At 51.5% G+C, this 23,398-nt stretch overlaps 2 protein-coding genes across 2 annotated transcripts; both read right to left on the bottom strand.

The window, feature by feature from the left end:
• Positions 1 to 3,794: 3,794 nt before the first annotated feature.
• On the bottom strand, positions 3,795 to 7,704 carry CPLX3 (complexin 3). The gene is made up of 3 exons (XM_007948957.2): positions 7,541 to 7,704; positions 6,008 to 6,095; positions 3,795 to 4,013 (listed from the first exon to the last, which is right to left on the bottom strand). Exons 1-3 carry the CDS (start codon positions 7,702 to 7,704, stop codon positions 3,795 to 3,797), a joined length of 471 nt encoding a protein of 156 aa, XP_007947148.1.
• A 1,049-nt stretch (positions 7,705 to 8,753) lies between these two features.
• On the bottom strand, positions 8,754 to 21,204 carry LMAN1L (lectin, mannose binding 1 like). The gene is made up of 14 exons (XM_007948999.1): positions 21,030 to 21,204; positions 18,299 to 18,453; positions 18,061 to 18,168; positions 17,916 to 17,974; positions 16,324 to 16,423; positions 15,767 to 15,887; positions 14,931 to 14,986; positions 14,128 to 14,260; positions 13,672 to 13,824; positions 12,990 to 13,047; positions 12,526 to 12,609; positions 11,474 to 11,597; positions 10,721 to 10,848; positions 8,754 to 8,883 (listed from the first exon to the last, which is right to left on the bottom strand). Exons 1-14 carry the CDS (start codon positions 21,202 to 21,204, stop codon positions 8,754 to 8,756), a joined length of 1,584 nt encoding a protein of 527 aa, XP_007947190.1.
• Positions 21,205 to 23,398: the final 2,194 nt, after the last annotated feature.

The raw sequence follows: 23,398 nt of genomic DNA on the forward strand, positions 1-23,398 counted from the left end.
TCGATGGCACATAACAACAACAACAACAACAACAGGCATTCCACAAAAGAACAATGCAGCAGGCGTTCTGCTTCCATAAAGAATACAGCCTTGGAAACTCTTCGGGGTAAGTTCTACTCTGTTCTGTAGGGTCACCACGAGTTGGAATCAACGCAAGGCAATGGTTTTGTTTTTTTCGTTTGTTTTGGTATGAGCTCACAGATCCATAAAGACATGACCTCTCTCTGTCTTTGTCCCATGTACAGACACACACAGGAAAAGCTCTTGCTGAATAAGGCTGAGGCAGCCTCAATGCTGCTGCTTCCCCAAACCTAGCCCACCCTGGCTCCCCTGTTTTTCCTTCTCAGGTTCTGGGAATGGCTTTGCATGCCAGGCACCGGAATGGAGACAGGTTAGCAGGCTCTGTGGCTCCCCATTCAGGTCTATGAGGAGAGAAGGCAGAAACTCTCAGCTTCACCAGGGTTGAAGATCAGCTGGGTCAATAGGCACTGCCAGAGCCTGAGCTCAGCAAATGAGCGTCCACCGGATGTCCCCGGCACCTGCCTGGGGCCTCCAGTATCTGAGGAGAGACCATCTGGCTGTTGGCAGGAAGGGAGATCCACCTAGCTCCCTGGTCAGCCTCCCACCATCTCCTTGGGGGGCCAGCTGGCCTCAGGAAAGTCACTTGCTCTCCAGGCAGCTCCTCCTCCCTCTGGGAGCCTAAGGTGGCTGTGGGTGGCTAGAGGGCAGGAGAAGGGGGCTGGAGGCTCCTTGGGTGGGGCAGGGCTGCCACCAATCCCCTTGAAATCCCCTGTATTAAGAAACCAGAGACCCTGAGGGTGGGGACAGGTAAAGTAGGCCTCACCAGGTCATCCTTAGCTCCCAAAAGTGTGTTTGGGGTGGAGTTAGAGAGCCTCTTTTACCATCTTTCAACATTTCCTGTATCCTCAGACTGCTTACAAGAGAGAGAAGGAAAAAGGAAAGAAGAAGGAAATATAGAAGGAAGCAAGTGGGGAGAGGGTCTAGGAAAGTAAATGCCTTATTCCAAATTATGATGCCCTAATGGGAGGGTTTCAGGCACTATGAAAAGGGAAGCTTTGGTGGCTAGTGGGTTTCTATGAGGTCCTTACATCACACCCATGGGGAGCAAGTGATTGTCTAGATAAACTGGGAGTAGAAACAGACGGGAAGAGAGTAGTAGTTGTGGATACAGAAGGCTTGGGAATGTGGGCAGGTGGGGAAGAGGGGCTCTCCTTTGGCCAGGTCAGCCCCTAGCTGAGAGCAAGCATGCAGTCCTGAGCCTGGAATGAGGCACGGGATTTGGGGACACAGAAGAGAAGGATGCAGACTGACAGAAACCCAATGAGTGGAAGAAAGGAAAATATCCCTGGGAGGCCACTGTTGGAAGGAGGCAGGGAGAGGCCAAGCAAGCCTGGGGAGCCTGCACCTGCCCTCCTCACCCATCTCTGCCAGACCCCAGAGCTGGCTCTTTCTGCTCCAAAGCCACTTCCACTCCATTCCGGGGATGGTACAAGACAGGTCAGAGGCTTCTTGAGGTTCCACCCCCTGCCCCACCCACCAACTTCAGGCCCTAGCCAGCCAGATTTTGTGAGTGTTCAGTGAGTGCAGGCTCCCTGGGTCTCCCCCCAACCTCTGCTGTGCAAACCACTGAAGGGGAAGGGGTCTGTCAGCTCCCATTAGGCAGAAGGCCGCTGGAGGCTGGAGTGCTGACGTGGGCTTTGCTGCTGATGCTACTGAGGGGGGGTCCACGGCCTCCCCTGGCCAGCCTGAGGCCCTGAATTGGGTTTCCTCCAGCTCCAGGAAGGTCAGGAGGCATTTTTTGTTCAGTGGCCACCAAACCCTTCCCTGGGCAGCCTAAGAGCAACCCAGAGGCCAGGCCCTTCCCTGGATTGCTCAGGAGAGAGGGGCCCAGTGTGACAGCCAAGCAGCACCGCCCCACCCCTGGGCCTGTTTCCCTCCCTGCCCTCCCCTCTTAATTCCTCATTATTTCTCTTCCCCCTCTTCCACCTATCCCTTCCCACATTACCCAATAGATAGGTTTTATGTTCCTTGTTCTTAGTTTACAAAGGAGGCCGAGTGGAAAGTTTGCCCTTGAAACCAAACCTTCAGATGGCCCTTCCTGGCTTTAAATCTTGGCTGTCTTCCCCACAAGCACAGGTCACAGCAGCAGCCTAGAGGCCCAGACCTGGATGGCCAGGGCTGGGGGTGGGGGGACACATGCAGTGGATCTTCTTCCTGCCCCAGGCCTCTAGAACTCTAGAATGGTTGGCTTCCTAGATTCCCCAACAGGTCAACTGGATGGGACTTTTTCTTCATTTTACAAGGAGAAAACAGAGGCCCAGAGAGAGACTGGGACCAGCTCAAAGTCAAGCAGCAGAGCCAAGGCTGGGTCGCAGTTGCTCTGCCTTCTTTTTTTACACCCGCCATCTTCAAGGTGGGAAGGGGAGTATAGGCACAGGTTCCAGAGACAGCTGCAGTTGAGCCATGTATCCTATGGGCTCAGGTAAAGCCCCAGAGGCCCCGCCTCCCCCAGGTACATCCCTAGCCAGCTGGCTACCACATCTTCCTCAAAGTCAAGATCTATTTCACCGGCTCCAAGCTGGGCCTGGTGTTCAGTCAGGGCAGAGACCACACCCTCCCCCAGAACCTTAAGAGGATAGAGTCTGAACATCTTATAGGGGCTGGTACCAGAGGGGTGTCCCACAGAAAACACTTCCACACTGGGCGCCGGACTTCTCCTCTGTCTTATGAAGTTGTGGGTAAGGAGGCAGATGATACTGTAAGCGCAGAGTTGGGGGCTGTGAACTCCAAAACTCCTGGTGGTCAATGAGAAGTAGGAAGATAAGCACATCATTTGGAGTATTTATTTTTCACTGAGCTAGGAGAGGAGATTCCAGCTATGGAATCCAGAGAGAATTCTATAGGAACAGAACAGAAATTGGTTGGGCCCTGGGCCCAAAGAAGGCTTGGAGCTGTCTGGGCTGCTGTTCAGTGCCAGCTTCATCCCTGGCACTTGGCCCCTCACATGGCATTGCCAGCTCCCAAGAGCCAGAGCCCACGGTGAAGATGTTGGCAGCCCAGTGATGCCTGAGGCTGTGGATGCAGCTGCTGCCCTGCCCAAGAAAGGAGGAGTGTGGGGTTGGCTCTGAGAGCCCAGGAGGCCAAGCTAGGAGGAATTTTAGAAATCACCTAGTCCATCTCATTTTACAGATGATGAAATAAAGTCCAGAAGAAGCAGTGGCTTTCAAGGTCAGGAAAGGTGGAGATTCAAATTCAGGACTCCTGAGTCTGTTGAGGATCCATGTCCACCCAAAGCCACCTCTGAGTGTATCTGAATGTGGTGTCTAGAGGGGCTGGGCATCCAGGGGAGCTGCCCTGTGTGTGTGTGTGTGTATGTACATGTGCATGTGCAAGGATGTATCTATGTCTTATGCTTTTGAACAGACCAGGGTTTTTGTCCCTCTGCATGTCTTTCCGTGGGTGCTCCTGTGTGCAGAAATTTGAGACCATGATCAGAGAAGAATGGGCCTATTCCTACAGCCTTAGAAGGCCTCCTTTGTTTGAGTACGGGGGTCTTAGGGGGTATGGTGAAGAATAGGGGCTTTACTCCCAGAAGAGAAGGAGAGACCAAAAGACAGGCTTAGGGTATGGATGAGAAGGGTCCTAGAGCCAGAATGGGGCTGGGGAAACAAAGCCCAAGATGGGGGATGGGTCCCCAGGAGTTGATAAATGCTCTTAGCCCTCATATGGGCCCACCCCTCCAGTCATCCCAGAGGGTAATCCTGGGTAAGTGGTCACATGATGTGGCACTTTTCAGCTGACTGCTTGAGGTCACCCAGTGTGGCCTGGGCCTTGTCCTTGAGTGATCCAAGGTCCAAGCCAGGGATGTTGCCCAGCTGCCCAAGGACTGAGTCCTTCTCCTCCTCTGTGTCCTCCTCAATCATCTTGGCCAGCTCCCGGGGCAGCTCCACATCTCCACCTGCCATTTGGATCTGGCTTTCATCTGTTTCATTCTGAAGGGAAGATGGGAGGGGCATGAGGTGGAGGCAGAAGTCTGTGAGCACCCAGAGTTGAGGGGACAGGGAGGAGGCCTGGACTGGGTTCCAGGACCCTGGATTCTTGATCCCCGTGTTCTAGCGAGCTTACCTCCCACCTCCACATTCCAGGATCAAGCATTTGACACTTAAACATGGAGACCTTGCCCTTTTTACCACCTTCCCTCACTCTGAGATACTGAAGGACCAGCATAGTGAGTAAAGACAAAATGGAAATACTTACAAGTCACTGTCACAGCCATCTATGCCATATGCTAACTGTTTATCCTTAACTACACTGCAGGAATCTGGTAGCACAAAGGTCAAGAACTTGGCTGCTAACTGAAAAAGCTGGAGATTTTAACCCCCCACCCACTGGCTCCATGGGAGAAGGACCTGGCTCTCTGATCTTGTAAAGATCACAGCCTAGGATACCCTATAGAGCAGCTCTACTCTGTCATATGGAGTCACTGAGTCAAAAATGGATGACATCAAACATACTGCAGGAAGTAAGCAATAATAGTGATGGGTACCATTTATTGAATACCTATTATATGTTCACTATTGATATTTTTAATTCACACAGTAATCCTGTGAGGTAGATATTATCTCTATTTATAGATAAGGAAATAGAGGTTTAGATAACTTAAGTAATTTGTTCAACATTACTCAACTAGGAAATAGGAGAGCCAGATTTAAACTCATATCATTGATTCTGTGCTCTCTTTCCAAGGCATGGCACCTACTGATGGCTGTTGTATTTTCTTATCCCTGGGGAACTAGGAGTGGGGACTTGGGTTTTCTATATTATGTCCTACTCTATTGAATACAAATCTCTCTTCTACTGACTCAGAATACCCCAGTAGCAGGAGTTGTGTCACTTACATGCTTAGTAGGCATTTGAGGAGTGACTCCACTCCTAGATGGATATAACTTGGTGATGTCCCAGAAAGGAAGGCTTTCTGGACTAGTTTCCCTTTGAGAGACTTCCAAAAAGACTGGTGCCCTGGGGGGAGACAGAGGTGGCCAGGGGGTCTGTAAATATTTGTTGAATGAATGAATGTGATGTTCACGTACCTTATCTTCCAATTCAAGTGTAAGATCAAGGTCAGGAGTGCTGTATTACCGTACTTCTGTTTCCCCTCAGTCTACCACAGTTCTGGGCACACAAGTAATGCTCTAGGGGTTGCTGTGCCTCAGTTTCTCTCCTGAAGCAATAGGAATATAACACAAGCCTGTCTGGATCTGCAGTGCCTGGGGGAGCATAGAAGCAGGAGTCTCCTGAGACATCCTCTCTGGCTGCTTGGCAAAGAAGGAGATACTTTGCTCTCTGCAGGCAGAACCTATACCTTGGAAAGCAGCCTGGGAATTGGAGCAAGTTGTGCTTGAATATGCACAGGATTGAGCTCCCACCGCAGCTTCACTGCTCACTGGCTGAATGACCTTAGTCAAGTTCCTTACTCTCTCTGAGCTTCAGTTTCCTCACTTGTAGATATGGATGATCTCTACCTGACCATGGTATTGGGGGGTTAGGCGAGGTTGTGAAAGTTAAATGCCTGGCACCCAGAGGGTGCTGCCTTCCTTTCCCCACTCTGCCCTCCTTGTATGTTCAGAAGCCATAATCTGCTACATTCTGCTTCCTCCACAGGCCCTGGCTCTCCTGGCCTTCATCTTCCCAGGCCTGACCAAGGAGGAGAGAAAAGGCCTGGCCTGGCTCCAGAAATACAAACCTATTGACCTGCAGAGGGCTAGCTTCTCCATTGCACTAAACCATGGCTTGGTTCTTGGTGAGCTCCAGTTAACGGTGAGTGAGTGAGTGAGTGAGTGAGTGAGTGAATGAGTGAGACAACAAAGGGTTGAACCTAGCATCCTGTGAAACTTATGGGCTGAGAACTGCAGCTTCCAGAGTGGAGGCAAAGAAGTCCCCAGCTTGGTGCTCAGGATCCCAGCTCCATAGCCATAGGCCTGCTTACCTTGGGCAGCCTGTATTTGTCTCGGAAGTGGCTCCTTAGCGTAGCCCTCTCTGCTTTCCTGTGTGTGAACTGAGCATCCCGCTCCATCCTGCAGGGGCACCAGGGATGGAGTTATTGCGGAGGGCAGGGAGAAGTAGTAGAGGGGTCTGTGAGAAAGTGGAGGTGGGGTCTCTGTATCCTGACTGCAGGCAGAATCCCTCCATGCCTTGGGCCAGGGTGTCAGAAGGGCCCTCCTTCCTGGCAGACTGTGATCAGTTATTGCTTCCTCTACCCCTTTCATAGAGCCCTTTGTGGTCCCCTAGTATCCCCTTTCTGTCACTTGCTGGAGCTGGCTGAGTAGGAGATGTCTGTCCACATAGCCCTCTCTGCAGACCCCTGTGGCCTCTGATTTGGTTTGTGTTTTCTCATTTCTGACAGGCTGTGTGGGGAAAAGTAATTGGGACAGATTTGATTTCATGATTTGGGCTCCATTACCACTTACAGTATGTCCTTGAGTAAGTCACTTACTTAACTGTTCTATAAAATGAGGATAAGATCTTGTAACTCACAAGACCGGTATGAGGATTAAGTGAAATAATAATGGCTTACAATTATCGAGGATTTACCACGTGCTGGACGTTGTGCTAAGTGGTTTACGTGCATTAAGTCATTTAATCCACATAGCAAATATAAAGAATGTATTATGGAGTCCCTTGGTGGTCAAACAGTTAACAAATTTAGCTGCTAACTGAAAGGCTGGAGGTTTGAATCCACCCAAAGACATCTCAGAAGAAAGGCCTGGTGATTTACTTATGAAAAATCAGCCATTGAAAACCCTATGGAGCACAGTTCTACTTTGACACACATGGGGTCATCAAGAGTAGGAGTCACTCAAAGGCAACTGTTTTTTCAAATTATATTAAATTTATTATTATTTTTTAAAAAATCATGATTACCATCTTCATTTTACAGAAGAGGAAACAGCCACAGAAAAATTAGTAATTTGCCTGAAGTCACCCACCTGATAAGCAAAGCCTGGATCTGAACCCAAGCAACGAGCCCCAGAGTCCAACCCTTAACTCCACTCCAGCTGCCCTGGCCCAGCACAGCCAGTTCACTAGTAAGCTCAATATTTATGAAAGTCCCCATCTCAGGACCTGCCTCGGAGACTCTAAGTGCCCCTCAGCTGCATTTCTTATCTCAGAACCCCAGGCTCAGAGGATCCCCAGTTGGAAGACCCAGGTGGCTGAGACCAGAGAGGATTAAGGGATTACTTGTTTCGTCAGAAATGCACGTGCTCCCCCCATCCCTAGATTCTGTCACCCCCTGTTCCCATTCCCTCTGGGACCTAGTATGAAACTGGGGCAGGGTTTGAGAAGCTGGGTTTGTGATGGGGTGGCCCTAGGGGCAGCCTAGAGGGCACATCCCAGCTTCTTATCCTCTTAACGTGTCTAGGAAAGGAGGGAAAGGGGGCTTGGGGCTGAGGCTGGCCTGGGGGGGCGGACCAGAAGTCCGTGGGGTGTATTTTTGGAGCCGGGAAGGGGACCCACTTACTTCTCTTCTACCAGTTGCTTCTGATACTCCTCGTACTCCTCTCTGCTCATGCCCTGCGCTTCGGCCGCGGACTTCTCCCCATCCCCCTTGTCCTCGCCGCCCCCTAGACTGCCAGTGAGGTTCTTCAGCTGGCCGCCTACCATGGTCTTCACCATGAACGCCATGGTAGTTGCCAACCCGGGCACGGGGCGCCGGCTACCACTCGCCGGGCTCCGGACACGTCAGCGCCTAGTTCAGCACTAGGTCTTGCGAACAGCTCCGCCGCCCTTCAGTGCCCCACACTCTGCACCGCCCTCCGCCCAACCACCCCCTCTGCCCAGGACCGCCCCCACCTCCACAAACCCCTCCCTACGGGGGGCGGGGGGCATGCACGGGGCTGAGAAGGCTGGACCACGTGCCCGCTTCTCACTCCCGCCTTCCCCACGTGCCTCCTTCAACTCCAAGCTCCTCTGGGCACTGCTGACAACGGATTAGGGCCTGAGGAGGTGGGGTCGCTCCCTTGGGGAAGGGGCTGCACTAATAATATGTGCCTAGAACACTGTTTCCTACCCTACCCCACTTCCTCCTCTCATGGGTCACAGATAACCAGGATGTCACCTGGGAACAGCTAGGGGACAAGGACCCAGTCCTGGATCCTACCCCATTCTTCCCCTCAACCCACTGCCCCCACAGCTGTCTAAAGAGCTTGGCTTTGGGAAAGGGGAAAAAACAGCAAGAATCCCAATTAAATGGTTCCAGGAGTTCTTGCTCTCAGGGTTCTTCTGTCAGGTGCCTGCTCTGCCAACCTCTAGAGCTGCAGGGTGAGTGGGCAGTGAGAGGGTTGCTCCTGCTGTTGCTGGTTGGGCCACTCTCAGTTTTAGGTGAACTTAGAGACAAAATTATACACAGCTGTGATCGCTCCTCCCTCCACTGCCCCCTGTCCCTCCATAGTCCAGGGTTTAAAGACTGTGGAATGTCTGGTCTTTTGGAGGTCAGGTACCTGCTCAGAGGAGGGGAAAGCCTGAAGGTAAATGAGCATATCAAAGCTTAGGGAGAGGGAAATCTACCTTTAATAAAGTGGAAATGCCCCCAAAGCATAGGTTTGGGTAGGAGCTAGGCACTCAGAGGAGAGGAGTAAAGGGCACTTTGAAGGCACAACTGTCAAGTCCTCCACTCCCCAGACAACATCTGCTTCCTAATGAGAAGTGGGCATTTCCCTGGGTTTTGCAGTAGATCATGAATGCATGCTGGGGGAGAGGGGCTGCCTTCGAAAGACTCCCAGAGTCCTGGGGACGTGTGGTTCAGGGCTCAGAGGAAGGCTGCCTAGGGACAAACAGTCCCGAAGGCTCTTGTCCAGCTCCTGTCTGCTGCCAGGGAAAGAAGAAATAGGTTACTTGGGCTCTCCCTTCTAGCCTCTGAGGCTAACCCTCCCACATTCACCTCCCCAAACAAACTGCAACACAGCGTCCCCTGCACTGGGACCTCTAGGGTTCCCTTGGCCTGCCACATCACACCCATACATTCCACCCCCACCTATATTCAGGTTGTTCCAGTCTTACTGTCTGCCATACTTTTATGTACATGCATAAGTACCCCTTCCATGCCTCTGCTGTTCTCCTTACCCGGAAGGCCATTCCCTTCCCTTTTCAGCCTTTAAAATTCAGCACACTTCACCCCTCTTCCAGGACCACTCCAGGCCACATTGATTCCTCTGGTCTTGAAATTCCACCAAGAAGGACTGTCAAGTCCCATTTCTGAGGCCCATATCATACTCTATACCTCTAAATGTTCCATTCATTCAGCAAATACCCACTAAGCCAAAACAGCTATCTCTGCCACCTTTGTTTTTTGTTGTTGTTGTTGTTTAAATGTATTTTACTTAATATTATTTAAATATTAAATGAATAAAAAATAAATATTTTAAAAGTTTTATAACTAAATATAAATAAAAAAACTAAACCCACTGCTATCAAGTTGATTCTGACTCATAGCGGCCCTCATTGGGTTTCTGAGGTGGTAAATCTTTATGGAAGTAGATGGCTTCATTTTCCTTCTACAAAGCAGCTGGTGGGTTTGAACCACCAACCTTCTGGTTAACAATCAAATGCCTTAGGCATGGTGACACCAGAATTCCTTATATAGCACCCATTATAAACAATAAAATCAAAACAAATTTATAAATTAAATACAATACTGCAAAACCCACCAAAATTCAAACTAACAACATGCATGCAATGTGATGGACTTTTTTCTTGCTGATGCTAAATGGCTGCTTGCAACATTATTGTAAGGCAGACCTGTTAAGGGGCAATTTTTTTTTAGAATCCATCATGGCTAGCCTACAGTGTATGTTGGAAAACTCAATTCTCTTGCAACTGTGCTCTTCAAACTTCTGAGATATAATTCCATCTTCAGGGCATGACCACATCACACTAAGATTAGACTGCCTTTCTTTTCTCACTAACAATTACAGCTAAAGTCTACTGCTTGGCCCCAATTTCATCATAAATAGTGCAAACATGGACACTGACATTGAGTGGCAATAGTTAGTGATATAATTTTTAAGTATAAATATGTCCCATGCAATATCTGAGATATATCTTTGCCACCTTTTTAATTCTCTTTGTCCAATTCCACACACTGGTCCCACATTCTGCTCCAAGAGTACTGAACTTGCCACCCTTTTTCCAAACTACTATGCCTTTTTTTTTTTTTTTTTTTTAATGCTTCCATGCCTTGCTGTTCTCTGTATATCAGTGCTTTTACCTATCTGGTGAGGCTGGAGAATTTCTAGCCACCCTAAGGACCCATAGCAAATGTTTCTTCCAGGTCAATTCCCTGATCTCCCCAAGCTGAGTCAAGTACCATTTCCTGCATTCCTATAGTTCTTGTGTACTGCCATATGGCACTGCCCATGTAAGATGTGACTGCTGGTTACTCGTTACTCATCAGTTTTACAAACTAGCTAGTGAGTTCTATGAGGGTGGAGCCCAGGTGGAGGGTGGTGGTCAGGGCTCAGCAGGTGGCCAGCAGTGCCCACTGAATGAATGTGTCTAGCCTAGGCTCTGCTCCTTGCCAGACAGGGCAGGTCTTCTCTGGGCTTTAGTGCCCCCCCTCCTCTGAAATGGGAAGATCAACAGCCCTGCCCAGAACCAGAGGCACTGGGAAGGTATAGGAAGTTCTGCTCACGGGAAGTCCCACCTGAAGTGCACATAGCTGAAGAAGCCTACAGTCTGCATGAAGAGGAAGAACAGAAAGAAGCCAGACTGCAGGCATGAGGAGGCCTTTGGGGGCCGGCCCAGTTGGCGGGGGACCTTGGCTGATGATTTCTGAAAGGGAAGATTCTAAGGTCAGCTTCTTAGCCAGGAGCGGGGTAAGAACCGTGAATCTGGGCCATGTGTGGGCTGTATCTCCTTCCCCCAGGCTTGGGGCACCTGGCTCTCATCCAGGGAACTTGGAAAAGGGTAGAGTACAAAGCTTCCTCCTCCCGCCCAGCTCCCATGGCTCCATCTGTGGGGACAGCTGGGAGGCCTGGGGCCTGGGATCATCTGGGGGCTGAAGGCTCAAGAGATGAGAGAGGGGAGTAGAGAACAAAAGACAGGATGAGGGTGAGGGCAAGGGAAAGAGTAAAGTGGGGTACGGCCATCACCACTGATCTCTGAATGATTTCCTTTCTGGTCATTGAGGGAATTGGACTGAATTATCTCCCAGGGTCCTACTGACTCTGAGAATCTGAACCTGAGACTCTCCAAAGAGCAGAAAGATGATCACTTCTGGGTCCTTGTGTGCATACATGTGTGCACACGCAGATTTAACCACAGGTGTGCCTGCCAGTGGTCCCAGGAGGGGAAGGCAAAGGGCAAGAGGTACCTGGGTCTGCAGAAGGGCCAGAAGACTGGCTGAGCCTGGACCTCAGGGATGGGGTCCCCATTTCACCTGTGCCTCCCCTCTCACCACCAGGCCCCGAAGATCCTTCTGAAGGAGGCTCAGGGTCTGGCCCAACTCCAAGAAATGATGCTTGGTGCCCACAGGCAGGTAGAAGACCTGGGCTCCTGAGGCCATTCGGGCAGCTGCAGCCCTGAGGTGGGGTAAGGAAGATGACTCATTACCTGGCTACACCATAGTCACTTACCATTTCCCACAATCCCCAAGGGAAGCACATGGGTGGGAACAGGCCCCATCCATAGGGCCTGTTCTCAGACTAGTCTTTTCACCCTAAACCTTTTCACTGGATCCTGGGATAGGCTTAGAGAAAGGTTTCCCTAAAGCTGTCTGTCTCAACCCCAGGCTCCCTGGGTTCTGCTTCCATTGCTAGGCCCTAGGGGACTTGGCTCCACCCCCTTGTCCCTTTATATTATCCCCAAGCATATTGATGTGTGTGTTGGGTGGGCCTGTAGGTTGAGCTCCAGCTCCAGCATCCAGCTGAGCCTTCCTTCCCCATGGCATCAAGGGGACCCCTTGCCCAGGGCTCTGTGGGTAGTTTCAGAGGACGGGGCTAGAGTGGGATGCTGGGAGGCTTGGAAGGGGCCAAAAGAAAGTCCAGGATGGCCTCCTCCAACTGGACATGAGCTTGGTTGTCCTCTCTCCAAGAATCTCCATCAAAATGTCCCCTCCTTCCAGGAGGTGTCACTAAAGAAAGGCTCAGATTTCCCACCCTCTCTGGGTTGTTGTTGTTGTTGTTACATGCTGTCGAGTCAGATCCGACTCATAGTGACCCCTCCTTGGGTTTCCAAGGCAGTATCACTATGGAAGTAGATTGCCCAACCTTCCTTCCAGTGGCAATGTCTAATAGGGGCCTTTACAAGGGGCCCTCCCAAGGAGATTTGGTTTTGAACTAAGACTTTCAAAACCTTAAACTTGATTCAATTAAATTCAGAATGACTCAACAAACCTAACTTTGCCCCTAGGTCCTTCCTTGGTGCTCAGGAAATGATGAAAGAACAAAGGACCAATGGAGAGGCAAGTTACCTCTCCTTCAGAACCCCCTCTTTGCCCTGTGCCCTTACCTCATCTCTTGAAGGTCCTGGAGCAGGGCCTGCTGCCCACGGAGCAGGGTGCTGACCTTGGCAGAGTCCTGTAGGAGAGCCAGTCTCTTCTCTAGGGTCCAGGGCCCAGCCCCCTTCACCTTCCCCAGTGACACTGCAGCCCTTTTCTTAACGTCTTACCAGAGTAACTTAATGTACCCTCCCAACCTTGGGTACATTAAGTTTATCTGATCCACATCCATCTGAGCTTCTGGATTTCCCTTCCTCTCTTTGAGGGTGGCTGTATCCCCCTCACACTCACACACGTGCAACGCCCACTCTTGTGCTTTCTCCAAACCCCCTCTCTTTCTAGAAGTGGCTCTGCCCCCTGAAGGAAGCAGAAGCTAAGCCCAGTCCTCTCCCTTCCCCTTCTCCCAGCGCACAGCCCACTCTGGGACCTAGTGCTAGTCAACTTCCAACTCTTGGGTACCTGCTTGCTGGGTGACCCAGAGGGGTAGCTGCCCCAATCTGGGGAGGATGGAATCTGGCAGGAGGGCTCCAGGGTTTGGAGATAGGATCAGAGAGACCTGGTTGTGGAGTATAGCTCCCTCCCCCCTTTCCCATTCCAGCAACCCAGCCTAAGCTGCTCTGGCCAGAGCATACAAGATTAAAACCTTGAGCTATCAGAGTCCAGCAAAGCGCACATGAGAGCCGCTGGCCTCTTCTGTTCCACATCTAACATGAGCTGTGCGTGCCATGGGGCATGATTCCCTGGAGGAGGACTGGGGATGGCAGTTGAGATGAAATGAGGATTCTGGTGCATCTGAGCATTAAGCAAGCCGTATGCAAATCACATGTGACGCTCCATGCAAATTAGCACACAGTCTATTTCTGTCTTTTGACTACAGACTGGAGTCCAGATACCTGGTATTCTCCTCTCTCTACCCCAGCCACAGGATTTTGTGAGAATTTGCTGTGCAGAGATGCCTCCTGCTCACCCCCTTGCCTGTCAAGCCCACCATATCCTGCAATCGGCAGCCTTTCTCTCTAGTCCTGCTGTCCCTCCAGACCTTGGAGAGACTAGCTCTGGAGTGTAGTGCTTGCTCCCCTTTCTGGAAGGAGGGAGACTGCTGATGTCCTTGAAGTGTGGCCTACATGGGGGAATTTGGATGCCAGAGTGGTCACTTACCCAACCTTCCCCAGGTCTGGCCCTGCCTGGGGATCCAGCCTGCTTCTTCCATTGTCTCTCAGCCTGGGCCAACTGCTCAGAGAGGTCCTGGAGAGCCTGCAGGATCTGACTGTGTCTGCCCAGTGTCTCCTCCAGGTCAAAGTGCTTTTCCCCTGCAGGTGTAACAGAGCTGGATCAGCAGCCTTCTAGGGCAGAGCAACTGGCCTATATTTGGGGGCTTCTTGGAGGTTGGGACCAGAGAGACGTGGCTCATACTTCCAAGACCCTCACCTGAATAGATGTATCTGGGTGGTAGGGTGGGGACAGGAAGGATATCTGGGCCCCAGGTCCTATTCATATATGGCCTCTCAGGCCTCCAACTCTGCATTGGTTAATGGATCTCTAGTTTCAAGGGGGGAGGATCCTGAGACACTGAAATGGGCCCCACCCCACCTGTTCATTTCCTGGGTCCCTACCATCTTCCTGGGCTTTGGAGTCTGGCTTCAAATTTGCATCCCCCGTGGTACCCAGTGCCAGCCTTGCCCGCAACACTTCCAGCTGCCTCACCAGGCGGAGCTGCTCCATCTCTAGGAAAGGCTCAGGGGGAGGCTGGAGGAGGAAGACAAAAACAGACTAAAGACCGTGGGTGATCTGGGGGTGAGGGGAGCCTTCTTACAGGTCTCCCCACAAGTCCAGTCTCCCTCTCTGATCACAGATAGACTCCAGCCAGAGGAGAGCACTGGCTCTTCTGCAAGTCAGCCACAGGCCCGCAGCATCCAGCCCTCTGAGCCCTGCATCCACTGCCGATCCTCAGACTCTTCCCTCCCCACTGCAGTCCAGATCCCAGCAAGCCTGCTCAGGCCTTTGTACATGCTGTTCCTCTGCTCAGCTAGCTCCTGCTGCACCTTCAACTCAACTCCTCCAGGCAGCCTTCTTTGCTCCCCTGGCTGGTCTAGGACCTTCCTCTGTGCCACCTCAGTCCTTGGCATCTTTCCACATCCAGTCCTGATCACTCTTGGCTGTAGCATAACAGCCTGTCCCCTGCCAGCTGGAGAGGTCCTCAAGAACAGGGCCCAGCTCTGGGGCACCTCTGTCCCCCGGCACTGCCCAGCACAAGGCCTGGCCCGAGCAGAGCTCAGAGAACAGGTGGGGATAACAGATGCATTGACAGGTCTAAGGGTGCTCTGGCCTGAGCATACAGGGATGAGGAGGAGAGAAAGGTCCTTGGGCTGCCTCTCCCCTAGCCATTCCTCAGAAGCGGGCCTGGGGCTGACATCACCTCTGGACTTGGCTCCCTCAGACTGAAGGTCAGGAAGGACAGGACATCGTGGTCATCTGGAGTGGGGGATGGAGAAGGGCAGTAAGACTCCTTCCTCCAGCAACCCACTCGTGCAGCCCTCACCCCAGGCCCCTTCATATCCCAGGGAGGTGAGAGATCAGGGTAATTGTGGGAAGTTTTTTAAGCCTTGTCTTGTTCATTCCTCATGGAAGGTATGAGGAGTCAGATAAGTAGATGGGTGGGCTGTGAGGGTTTCCCTACATACAGCCAGAAATGGGCCCCTAGTGAATGGGAAAACTGAACAATCACTTAACATCCTGGGCTAAACCATGGAATGGCTGCTCCTGGCAGAAGCAACCACACAACAGCCACTTTCCTGGCGTGACTCTGACCACGTTACTCTCCTCAGAAGCTTCTATGGCTCCCCATTGCCCAGGGTCTAAAGATCGATCTTCCAGCATTCAAGGACTGCCAGCTACCCTGTGGCTGCAGCCTGCTTTCTGGTGGTGGGCCTCCATAAGATCGCATCATTCTGAGCTGTTTCCCTAAATATTCTTCTTCTACCTGCCCCACAGCTCCCAGCTAGGGGCACTTATGGAGCCAACACTGGTATAAAAGCTTCTAGTGTTTTATCTCATTTGAGACTTTCAATAACCCTGCAAGAAAGACGTTACCTCCCCACCAATGGTAACAGAGTTCCAGAGAGGGTTTGTGACTTGCCTGGGTCACACAGCAAGGAGTGGCTTACTCTACACTCAGTGTTCCTTAGAAGGTATGCTTAAGATGATTCACGAGGCACCACCCCTCTGCTCTTGCCTGGCCTGCAGGGCCCTCACCTGCCAGGATGCTGGTGGCTGCTGAGATGCCAAAGAAACCTCCAGGGGCCAAAAGCAGGGGTCCCACATTGACACAGACCTCCTCTGGGTCACTGGGAGTAAGGCCACTGTTCAAGGATACCTGAGGGCATTGAGGAAGTGAGCTCCTTGGCGATAGGGTGCCCTCTTCTCTCCTGACCCAAGCACAGGGAAAAGTCTCTACCTCTGACTCCTTGCACCCCTGGTCCTGAAGGAGAGCAGGCACCACCAAACCTGGTACCAGAATGGCATGGAGGTGCCTGCACACCTGGCCCCATGTCAGCCTTCACAGTTACGTGCTGTGGGTGAGTGTGAGGATCCCATGTACAAGTAGAGGATCCCATGTGAGTGTTGCCCCTTTGTTCCAGGGGCCCTACATACTATGAGGACTCACGTGCATGCCAGGGGCCCCACATGGAGTCATAGACACATCTTGACTAAGGTCATGGGCACTCACACACTGCAACTATGTACCTTGGAGGCCTTGTAATCTGCACTCCCTACTGGAAGGAGCCACAAAAGCCAGAGGGGTAACTCACACGCAGTCTCTGCCCCCAGTAGGTGATCCGTGCTCTGAAGGGGTACGGCCGGTTCCGAAAGTTCCGGTGGCAGGAGCCCAGTACCCGGCTGGCTCCATCCCTGAGGATACTCAGAATCCAACTGGGCCACACAGGGCCCAAGGCTTGGCCAGCAGGGCTGGTCCAAGAGGCTACTCTGCCCAGACCTGCAATGCCACCCTTTTCCCCACTGGGTGACCTGGTACAGAACAGGCCTCCTGTTGTCTAGCTTGAGTCTCCTCTGCTGTAGTCTGTTCCCTTAGCAGAAGGGAGGAAGTCAAGCCCTTCCTGTCAGAGCGGTGGGACTTGGAGTTTACAGGAGAAGGGGCAGGGGCTCCCTTGTGGCCCTTCCCCACGGGGACAGAGGCCCAGATCAATGGTAGTGGGTGGCGTCCCCCTCAACTCTTTCCAGCCCACTGCCTCATCCCACTATCCTTTTTCCCCTCCTCTTCCCTTCGATTCTAAGTCCCTCTGTGCCTCTGGATGGAGCTTCTCCTCCCTCCCACTTCTGCCAAGGGCTCAGACAGCAGCAGGACACATGCAGGCCAGACAACATGAAACATGGCCAAGGATGACATGGTCAGCCCATCTCTCCCACATGGCTGGTGCAGCAGGTCTGGGGAGTTGGGAGAAGAGTGTTGGCGGAGAGGTCCTGAGGTCCAAAGGGCACACCGGACATACTAGAGCACCTGTCTCTACAGGTCCTTGTCGAGAAGGAGGCCACCCAAAGCTGGGGAAAAGCCAGCTCCATAGCAATCACCTGGATTTGCACTCCCAGCTGTGTGACCTGCCCAAACCCCAGCTTCCCCATCTTTAAAATAAGGATAATAATCACAACTATCTCGTAAACATTGTTATGAGGGTTAAATTAACTAAGACAATGAGCTTGAAGTGCTTGCTGTGCCCGGCACACTTCAGCTCAGCTCCATAAATGTCAGCAATTATTCTAATTGTTATGAGCTAAAGGATGTTTGCTGAGAGACACTGACAAACTGGCCCAACTACTGAGGATGGGAAGCCACGTCATCCAGGAGAAAGGAAAGGAGCAGCAGGCAGCCAGCAGGGCAAGGGCATGGCCCCTCCACAGGCAAATCTGGGCCCAAGTCTCAGCTCTGCACACAGCTGTGTGACCTTGGGCAAGTCACTTCTCTGGGCCTCAATGTCCTTACCTGTAAATGGGCACTAATAATCTCCACTGATCAAGGGTGTTAAGGATGAGATGAGCTAATGAGAACAAAGACATGTGACCCAAGACCTCAGCCTTTGCCATTTCACTCCCTCCACTGACGTAGAGCTGCAGAGGTGAATGAATTGAGGACTCAGTGGGGCAATTCTAAAGAAGGACAAGTAAACTTTGGTCCTGGAGCCCCAGAGGCTCAGCCGAAACCGAGTCAGAGGGGCTCTGACTGTGAGGACCATCAGGTCAGAGAAGAGAGGTCGCAAGAACCTTGGCCTCAAGAAGGATGAGCTCCTTGTCTGGGCCTGGGGAAGGGGCACCGATGAAGCAATCAGGTAACTGCTGAAGCCCTCCCAGCCCAGGTGTGGGGGTGAGGGTCAGTCCAGACAGGTCTTACCCAAGTTGCTCATAGGGGGTGTGTCCATCACTGGCCAGCACACGGATGGCAGGGCTGTTCTGCAGGGGAGGTGACAGCAGTCTGAGCTATGGGCATGGGAAGAGGCAGAAGGGCATGGACAGGTGGACAGGAGACTATTACTCACCTGGGTACCCTCGGCCAACGAATCGAAGAGGATCCTGATGCCGTCCCACGAGGCCAGACCCTCCAGGACAGAGCCTACTTGGCCCCTGCCCCGGGTGTACCACACAGCCTGCAGGCCCCCAGCCCAGAAGCTCAGGCTCCCTGCAGGACCTTGGAACCCCAGGACCTACCCGGGTAGGACTCACCCCCCACCCCCCCTGAATTGCCCCTTCTGCCGGGCCTTGATGCGGGCCACTCACCATGCCCTGGGCTCCCTGGCGCCCTGGCCCAGTCACCCTCATCTGTAACTCCACCTCCCAAGCAGAGAAGGGGACAGAGGCTCTGCTCCACACAGCGCCACTCCGATTCCGCATAGACGGGGTCAGCCGCACTTCCTCCAGGCCTGGGATCGCGTCTGTGGACCATGGCAGCTCAGGACAGCACCCCCTCTCCCCCATACTCCTGGGTCCCTGTCATTCTCTCTCAATAGCCTGGGCTAGGTTCAGGAAGAGACGCAGGTAACAAGGTCTGTTGTTTAATCACAGGCTGGCTGGTCAGACACAGGGATCCTTTGGAGTCCTGGGAATCAGAGCCCAGCATAGCTGAGGGGCCTTTGCCAAAAGGGAGGGCAAGGAGGTGCCAGCCTCATGCTGAGCACTTGACCTGCAGGCTCACTTAATCCTCATCACATGTTTCTGAGGTCCATTTTTATGAGACTCTCATTTTACAGATGAGGAAACTAAGGCTTAGGAAAGTTAAGAACTACCAATAGGCACTCAGCTCCGTCTGACTCCAAAGTGCCAAATTTACCCACCATAGGAGATATTTATGCCTAATTCTCTACATTTCTCAGATGAGGAAACTGAGGCCCTCTGAGTGAGGACTTGCCTGAGACCACAGAACACAAGCGAACACTTTATCAGAGAATAGAGACGTGGTGGCTCAGGACTCAAGGCTGTGGAAGCTCAGTGGGATACTTCAGAGTGGCCAGAGGAGGCTAGGGGTGTCCTGCGGGAGGGGACCTGGGGACATTCCAAGGTAAGGAAAGCATGAAAGCAAAGATACAGAGAGAGGAACCAGCCGCCAGGACTGGGAAGAAAGGGTGAAAGATGGGACGTGTTGTATGAGAACTATCATTGATAGGGTGGGGGTGGGGAGACAAGAGGTCTATGTGGTATGAAAGATTAAAGGAGAAAGAAACTGAGGTGGGGTTGCCAGGGATAAGGGAAGAAGAGCAGAGGCCCCAGCCCAACTGGCTCCCTACCCCTCCAACCTGCCAGCTTGGAACTTGGCCCAGGGCCCAGGGCTCTGCCAGGACTTTCTGGAGGCTGCTAATCCAGCCTGTTTGCTCTACAAAGACTGGTGTGGGGGCAGGGAGGCTCAGAGGCTGCAAGAAAGAAGTCCTGGGACCTCTGGAAGCCATCACTACCTCCGAAGTGACTTGCAGGAGGAAAGGGGTGTCTGACGCCTGTCACACATATGCATTTAGCCTACATGTGAATTGTTTGTGGGACTTGTCCCCAGACTGTGGGCTCCTAGAGTCTAACTGAGCCCTGTGTCTCTGGGGCCCAGGCAGGGCTGAGCACAGAGCAGCATCAGAGGGTAGGATTTGCATAAAAGAAAGAATGATTGAATACAAAGTGAACATTATCATTGGTTGGGTTTGGAGAATGTGGAGAATGTGCCTTTGCTCCTGCGTGTGGTCTATGATGCCCTGGACTTGGCAAGGCCCAGAGCAGCAAATGGTGGGGCCGGGCTTGATGAAGTGAGAAACAGCCTGGTCCTTTGTTTACCTCTTGTGAAGGACTGGGCAAAAGACCTTGCTGACAGGGACCATGAACTTTAAGGGGCTTCAATCTTTAAGGGGACTCTCATGGCCTTTTATTCTGGTTTCAGTCAAGAATCATATTTCTGTGTGTCTAATAGTTACAGAAATATATAACTCATCTGCTTTCTCTCTTTGCTTTGCCTGCTAGGAGGCTCTGAACCAAATCCATGGCTCAACTATGGCAGGTGGGCAGACCTCACAGCACACGTTTTGGCAATGAGCCACATTCCTGGATTCATTTGCTACCCCAACCCTAACCCTAAGCTTCATTCTTCTTATTCACTCCTATGTTAAAACTCATTGCTGTTAATTCCAAGTCACAGCAACCCTATAGGGCAGAGTAGAACTGCCTCATAGTGTTTCCAAAGTTGTAGTCTATGGAAGCAGACTGCCACATCTTTCTCCTGCAGAGCAGCTGGTGAGTTCAAACCACTGACCTTTTTGCTTAGCAGCCAAGCACTTAACTACTGTGCCATTAGGACTTCTTCTCCTATGTTAGGCTCCCCTCTATTTTCTAGGTCTTATAAGACATCACAGATCCTTTCTGGAACACTATCAGGTAGAAGATAGGTTCTTTGTGGGTCTGGGTTTGTAGGTCTGGAACACAGACCTGTGGGCTAATATGCTTCCACTCCAGCACACATTCAGGAAGGTCAGATACCATCTCTGGCTTAACAGCTGGATGTGAGGATGCCTTGGTCCAGGTGGCCCCAATTCTCTTGTATAGCCACAGGCCCAACAAGATAAAGTCAGAGAAGGGGCTTTGTGTTGATCCAAGTTGACTTGTTTTATGTGTCTGTACTTGAGCATGAGTGTGTGTGTGTGGTCACAGGTCCAAGAGGCAGAGGAATGGGGGAGGGGACCCTGAGGCAAGACAAAAAGAGAGAAGTCCTAGGATAGAGGAGAAAGGCAGCAAGGAGAAACTGAGGCTGGAGGGTAGGGGTGGAGCTGTGGTGAGTAGAGAAGGAGCCAAGCCTGGGATGGGTCCTGGTCCAATTGGGTGCTATGGCCCCCAGCACTGCCTGTCCCAGGGCTGGCTCCATCCTGGGCACAAGCTGGCACTAGCAGGCCCACTCCCCAAGTCACAGCCACCCAGAGCTGGTCAATCCCTCCAGAAATCTGAGGGACCCACTGTATGGCTGGTTCCCACCCATGCCCCTCACCTCCGTGATGGCTCCAGAAAGGTATTCCAGCCCCAGGCAAAGCCAGCTTTGGTCCTTTGAAGCTGAACTTGTACTCAAACCTGCGCTGAGGAGAATGGGCCCCCTCATGGCTATGGGGGACCACAAGCAGGACGAGAAGGCAGAGCCAAGGATTTGGATCCACAGACCTGAGCATTGTGAACGGATCTGATCTCTAGGCCTTAGAATGGATCTGAAGCTAGGAGGTCAGGGTGGGGCTCCTGGGACCTAGCCAGGCCAGGAGGAGCAGGGGCTGGGCCAGGAGCTGAGTTTTGGCACTGTCTCCTCCCTCCACCTCCCCTCAGCACACACATCCTGTTTCTTCCAGGTCTGATCTCAACCCACCTCCCATACCTCCAGCCTGATTTAGGCTGTCCTGTAGCCCTTTCTTTTCAACCTGTGCTCAACCCCTGCTCTTGGGCACAGGCCACCTTTCCACTTTGTTGCCAGCTGCTGTGGGGGCCCCCTGAAGTTCACAGGGACAGGCCCCATCCTTTAGAACCCTGGCCTCTCCGCTCTGCTGAGGGACAGCTTCTCATCCTGCCTCCTTCTCCAAAGATGGATGTTCTGACTGTAGCCATCACCCACTCCTATCCCTCCTCTCCTTCTCTCAGCCTCTCCTCCCTGGCCCTTCTTTCTCTCCAGCTGTGGTGCTCAACCCTCTCCCATACTCCCATTCATCCCTCTGAGCAATCTAGTTCTTTTAAGAATAAATTACATTTACAAAACAAAAAAGAAGAAAAGAAAAGGAGTCTTAAGACTTAAGAAATAAATAGACCTTGCTTGGAGCCTAACTTTAACTTTAACTAACCAACACCCACCACAGCGACCCCCCCCCCCAAAAAAAAAGGTGAGACAATTGGGGAAATTTGTACAATTGGTATTAAGGAATTATCATTAAAAATTTGGAGTCCCTTCATGGTAAAACTATTAGTAAGCTTGGCTGCTAACTGAAAGGTTAGATAGAGGTTTGAGTCCCCCCAGAGATGTCTTGGAGGAAGGCCTAGTAAACTCAGCCACTGAAAACCTTATGGAGCTAAACTTATGGAGTAAACTTAGTCTGATAGAGCCTGGTGAGACCCCCCCCGAGGGTATGGCCCCTTCAGGTCTGGAACTGAACTCACTCTCATGGCTTCCAGCCAAACAATAGATAGGCATAAGGGGTGAACTAAAACATTAGGTAGATATACTCCTTAGGAACTCTGATAGCATAGTGCCTAAGGCACTTGACTGTTAACCAGAAGGCTGGCAGTTCAAACCCACCAGCCACTCCTCAGAAGGAAGGTTGGACAATCTACTTTTGTAGTGATACTGCCTCGGAAACCCAAGGAGGGGTCACTATGAGTCGGGGCGACGGAACGGCACGTAACAACAACAAACAAAAAAATCAATCAGTGGGAGAACAGAACAGCAGTGTTTGCACAGGGAGATGGCTTTGGTGGGGCGGGGGGCAGAAAAGAGCTGTTACGTTGTGGGGAATTGCAGTTGATGTCATGAAACAAAATGTTTATGAACTGCTGTATGGAAATTGAATTTGCTCTGTAAACTTTCACCCAAACCACAATAAAAATTGAAAAAAAGGAAAACCTTATGGAGCACATTTCTATTCTGATATACATGGGGTCCCCATGAGTTAAAGTCAACTTGAGGGCAATGGGTTTGGGTAAAAAATTTAAGAGTAATTACATTATTATAGATGTGTTTTAAAAAATCTCTTCTTTGAGAGAAATATTCTAAGGATTTATGGATGAACTGATATAATTTCTGTAATTTGCTCCAAAGTATCCCAGTGGTTGGGGGAGTGACTGGGGTACTGGCTTTGAGTTGACAGCTGTTAAAGCTAGGTGGGTTTTCAGACTGACTCATTTGCCAAGAATTCTGGATAGCTGGAAGTTTCACTCTACTTTGTAAATTCTCAGTAGGATTCAGTTACTGGATTAAAATGAGGTTGTAATGTTTAAAAAATGCTAAAAGAAGAAAACGCATTTATCAACAGGAAACCTCAACAACCTGCACATGCTCTCCTTCCTTTCACAGCTGAGCTTGTGGAAAGTGTGGTCGGCACTGGCTCACTCTGTCCCTGTTTCCACGCCTCCCACTCCTGTCTCCACCGTCCCATGAAAACTGCTCTAACAAGGCCATTGATGACCTTTGTTCTTTGAACCCAGTGGACACTTCTCAACCCACTTTCTACAACATGAACTGCTCCCCAAATCCCCCTCCCTCTCCTCTAGCCATATCCTTGAAGTCTCCTGTCCCCTGGGCTCAGAGACCCATCCCCCCAATGTTCATTTTCTTCTCTTCAACCCCATCTGCTCCTCCAGCTGTGTCTTTGCCAGTTGCTCTCCCTC

The sequence above is a fragment of the Orycteropus afer genome, unplaced genomic scaffold (genome assembly GCF_000298275.1).
Source record: "Orycteropus afer afer isolate SDZICR_OR568_19922 unplaced genomic scaffold, OryAfe1.0 scaffold00233, whole genome shotgun sequence".
Lineage (NCBI taxonomy): Eukaryota > Metazoa > Chordata > Mammalia > Tubulidentata > Orycteropodidae > Orycteropus > Orycteropus afer.

Excerpts from the sequence above, each read along its gene's own strand:
- CPLX3 (XM_007948957.2), bottom strand. The coding sequence starts at position 7,704 with ATGGCGTTCATGGTGAAGACCATGGTAGGCGGCCAGCTGAAGAACCTC. Across the intron at positions 6,096-7,540 it reads AAGCAACTGGTAGAAGAGAA|GATGGAGCGGGATGCTCAGT; the intron begins GTAAGTGGGTCC and ends GTGCCCCTGCAG. Across the intron at positions 4,014-6,007 it reads ACAAATACAGGCTGCCCAAG|AATGAAACAGATGAAAGCCA; the intron begins GTAAGCAGGCCT and ends TCTTCCCTTCAG.
- LMAN1L (XM_007948999.1), bottom strand. The coding sequence starts at position 21,204 with ATGCTCAGGTCTGTGGATCCAAATCCTTGGCTCTGCCTTCTCGTCCTG. Across the intron at positions 14,987-15,766 it reads AGCCACCAGCATCCTGGCAG|ATGACCACGATGTCCTGTCC; the intron begins GTGAGGGCCCTG and ends CCCCCACTCCAG. Across the intron at positions 11,598-12,525 it reads CAGGACCTTCAAGAGATGAG|GGCTGCAGCTGCCCGAATGG; the intron begins GTAAGGGCACAG and ends ACCCCACCTCAG.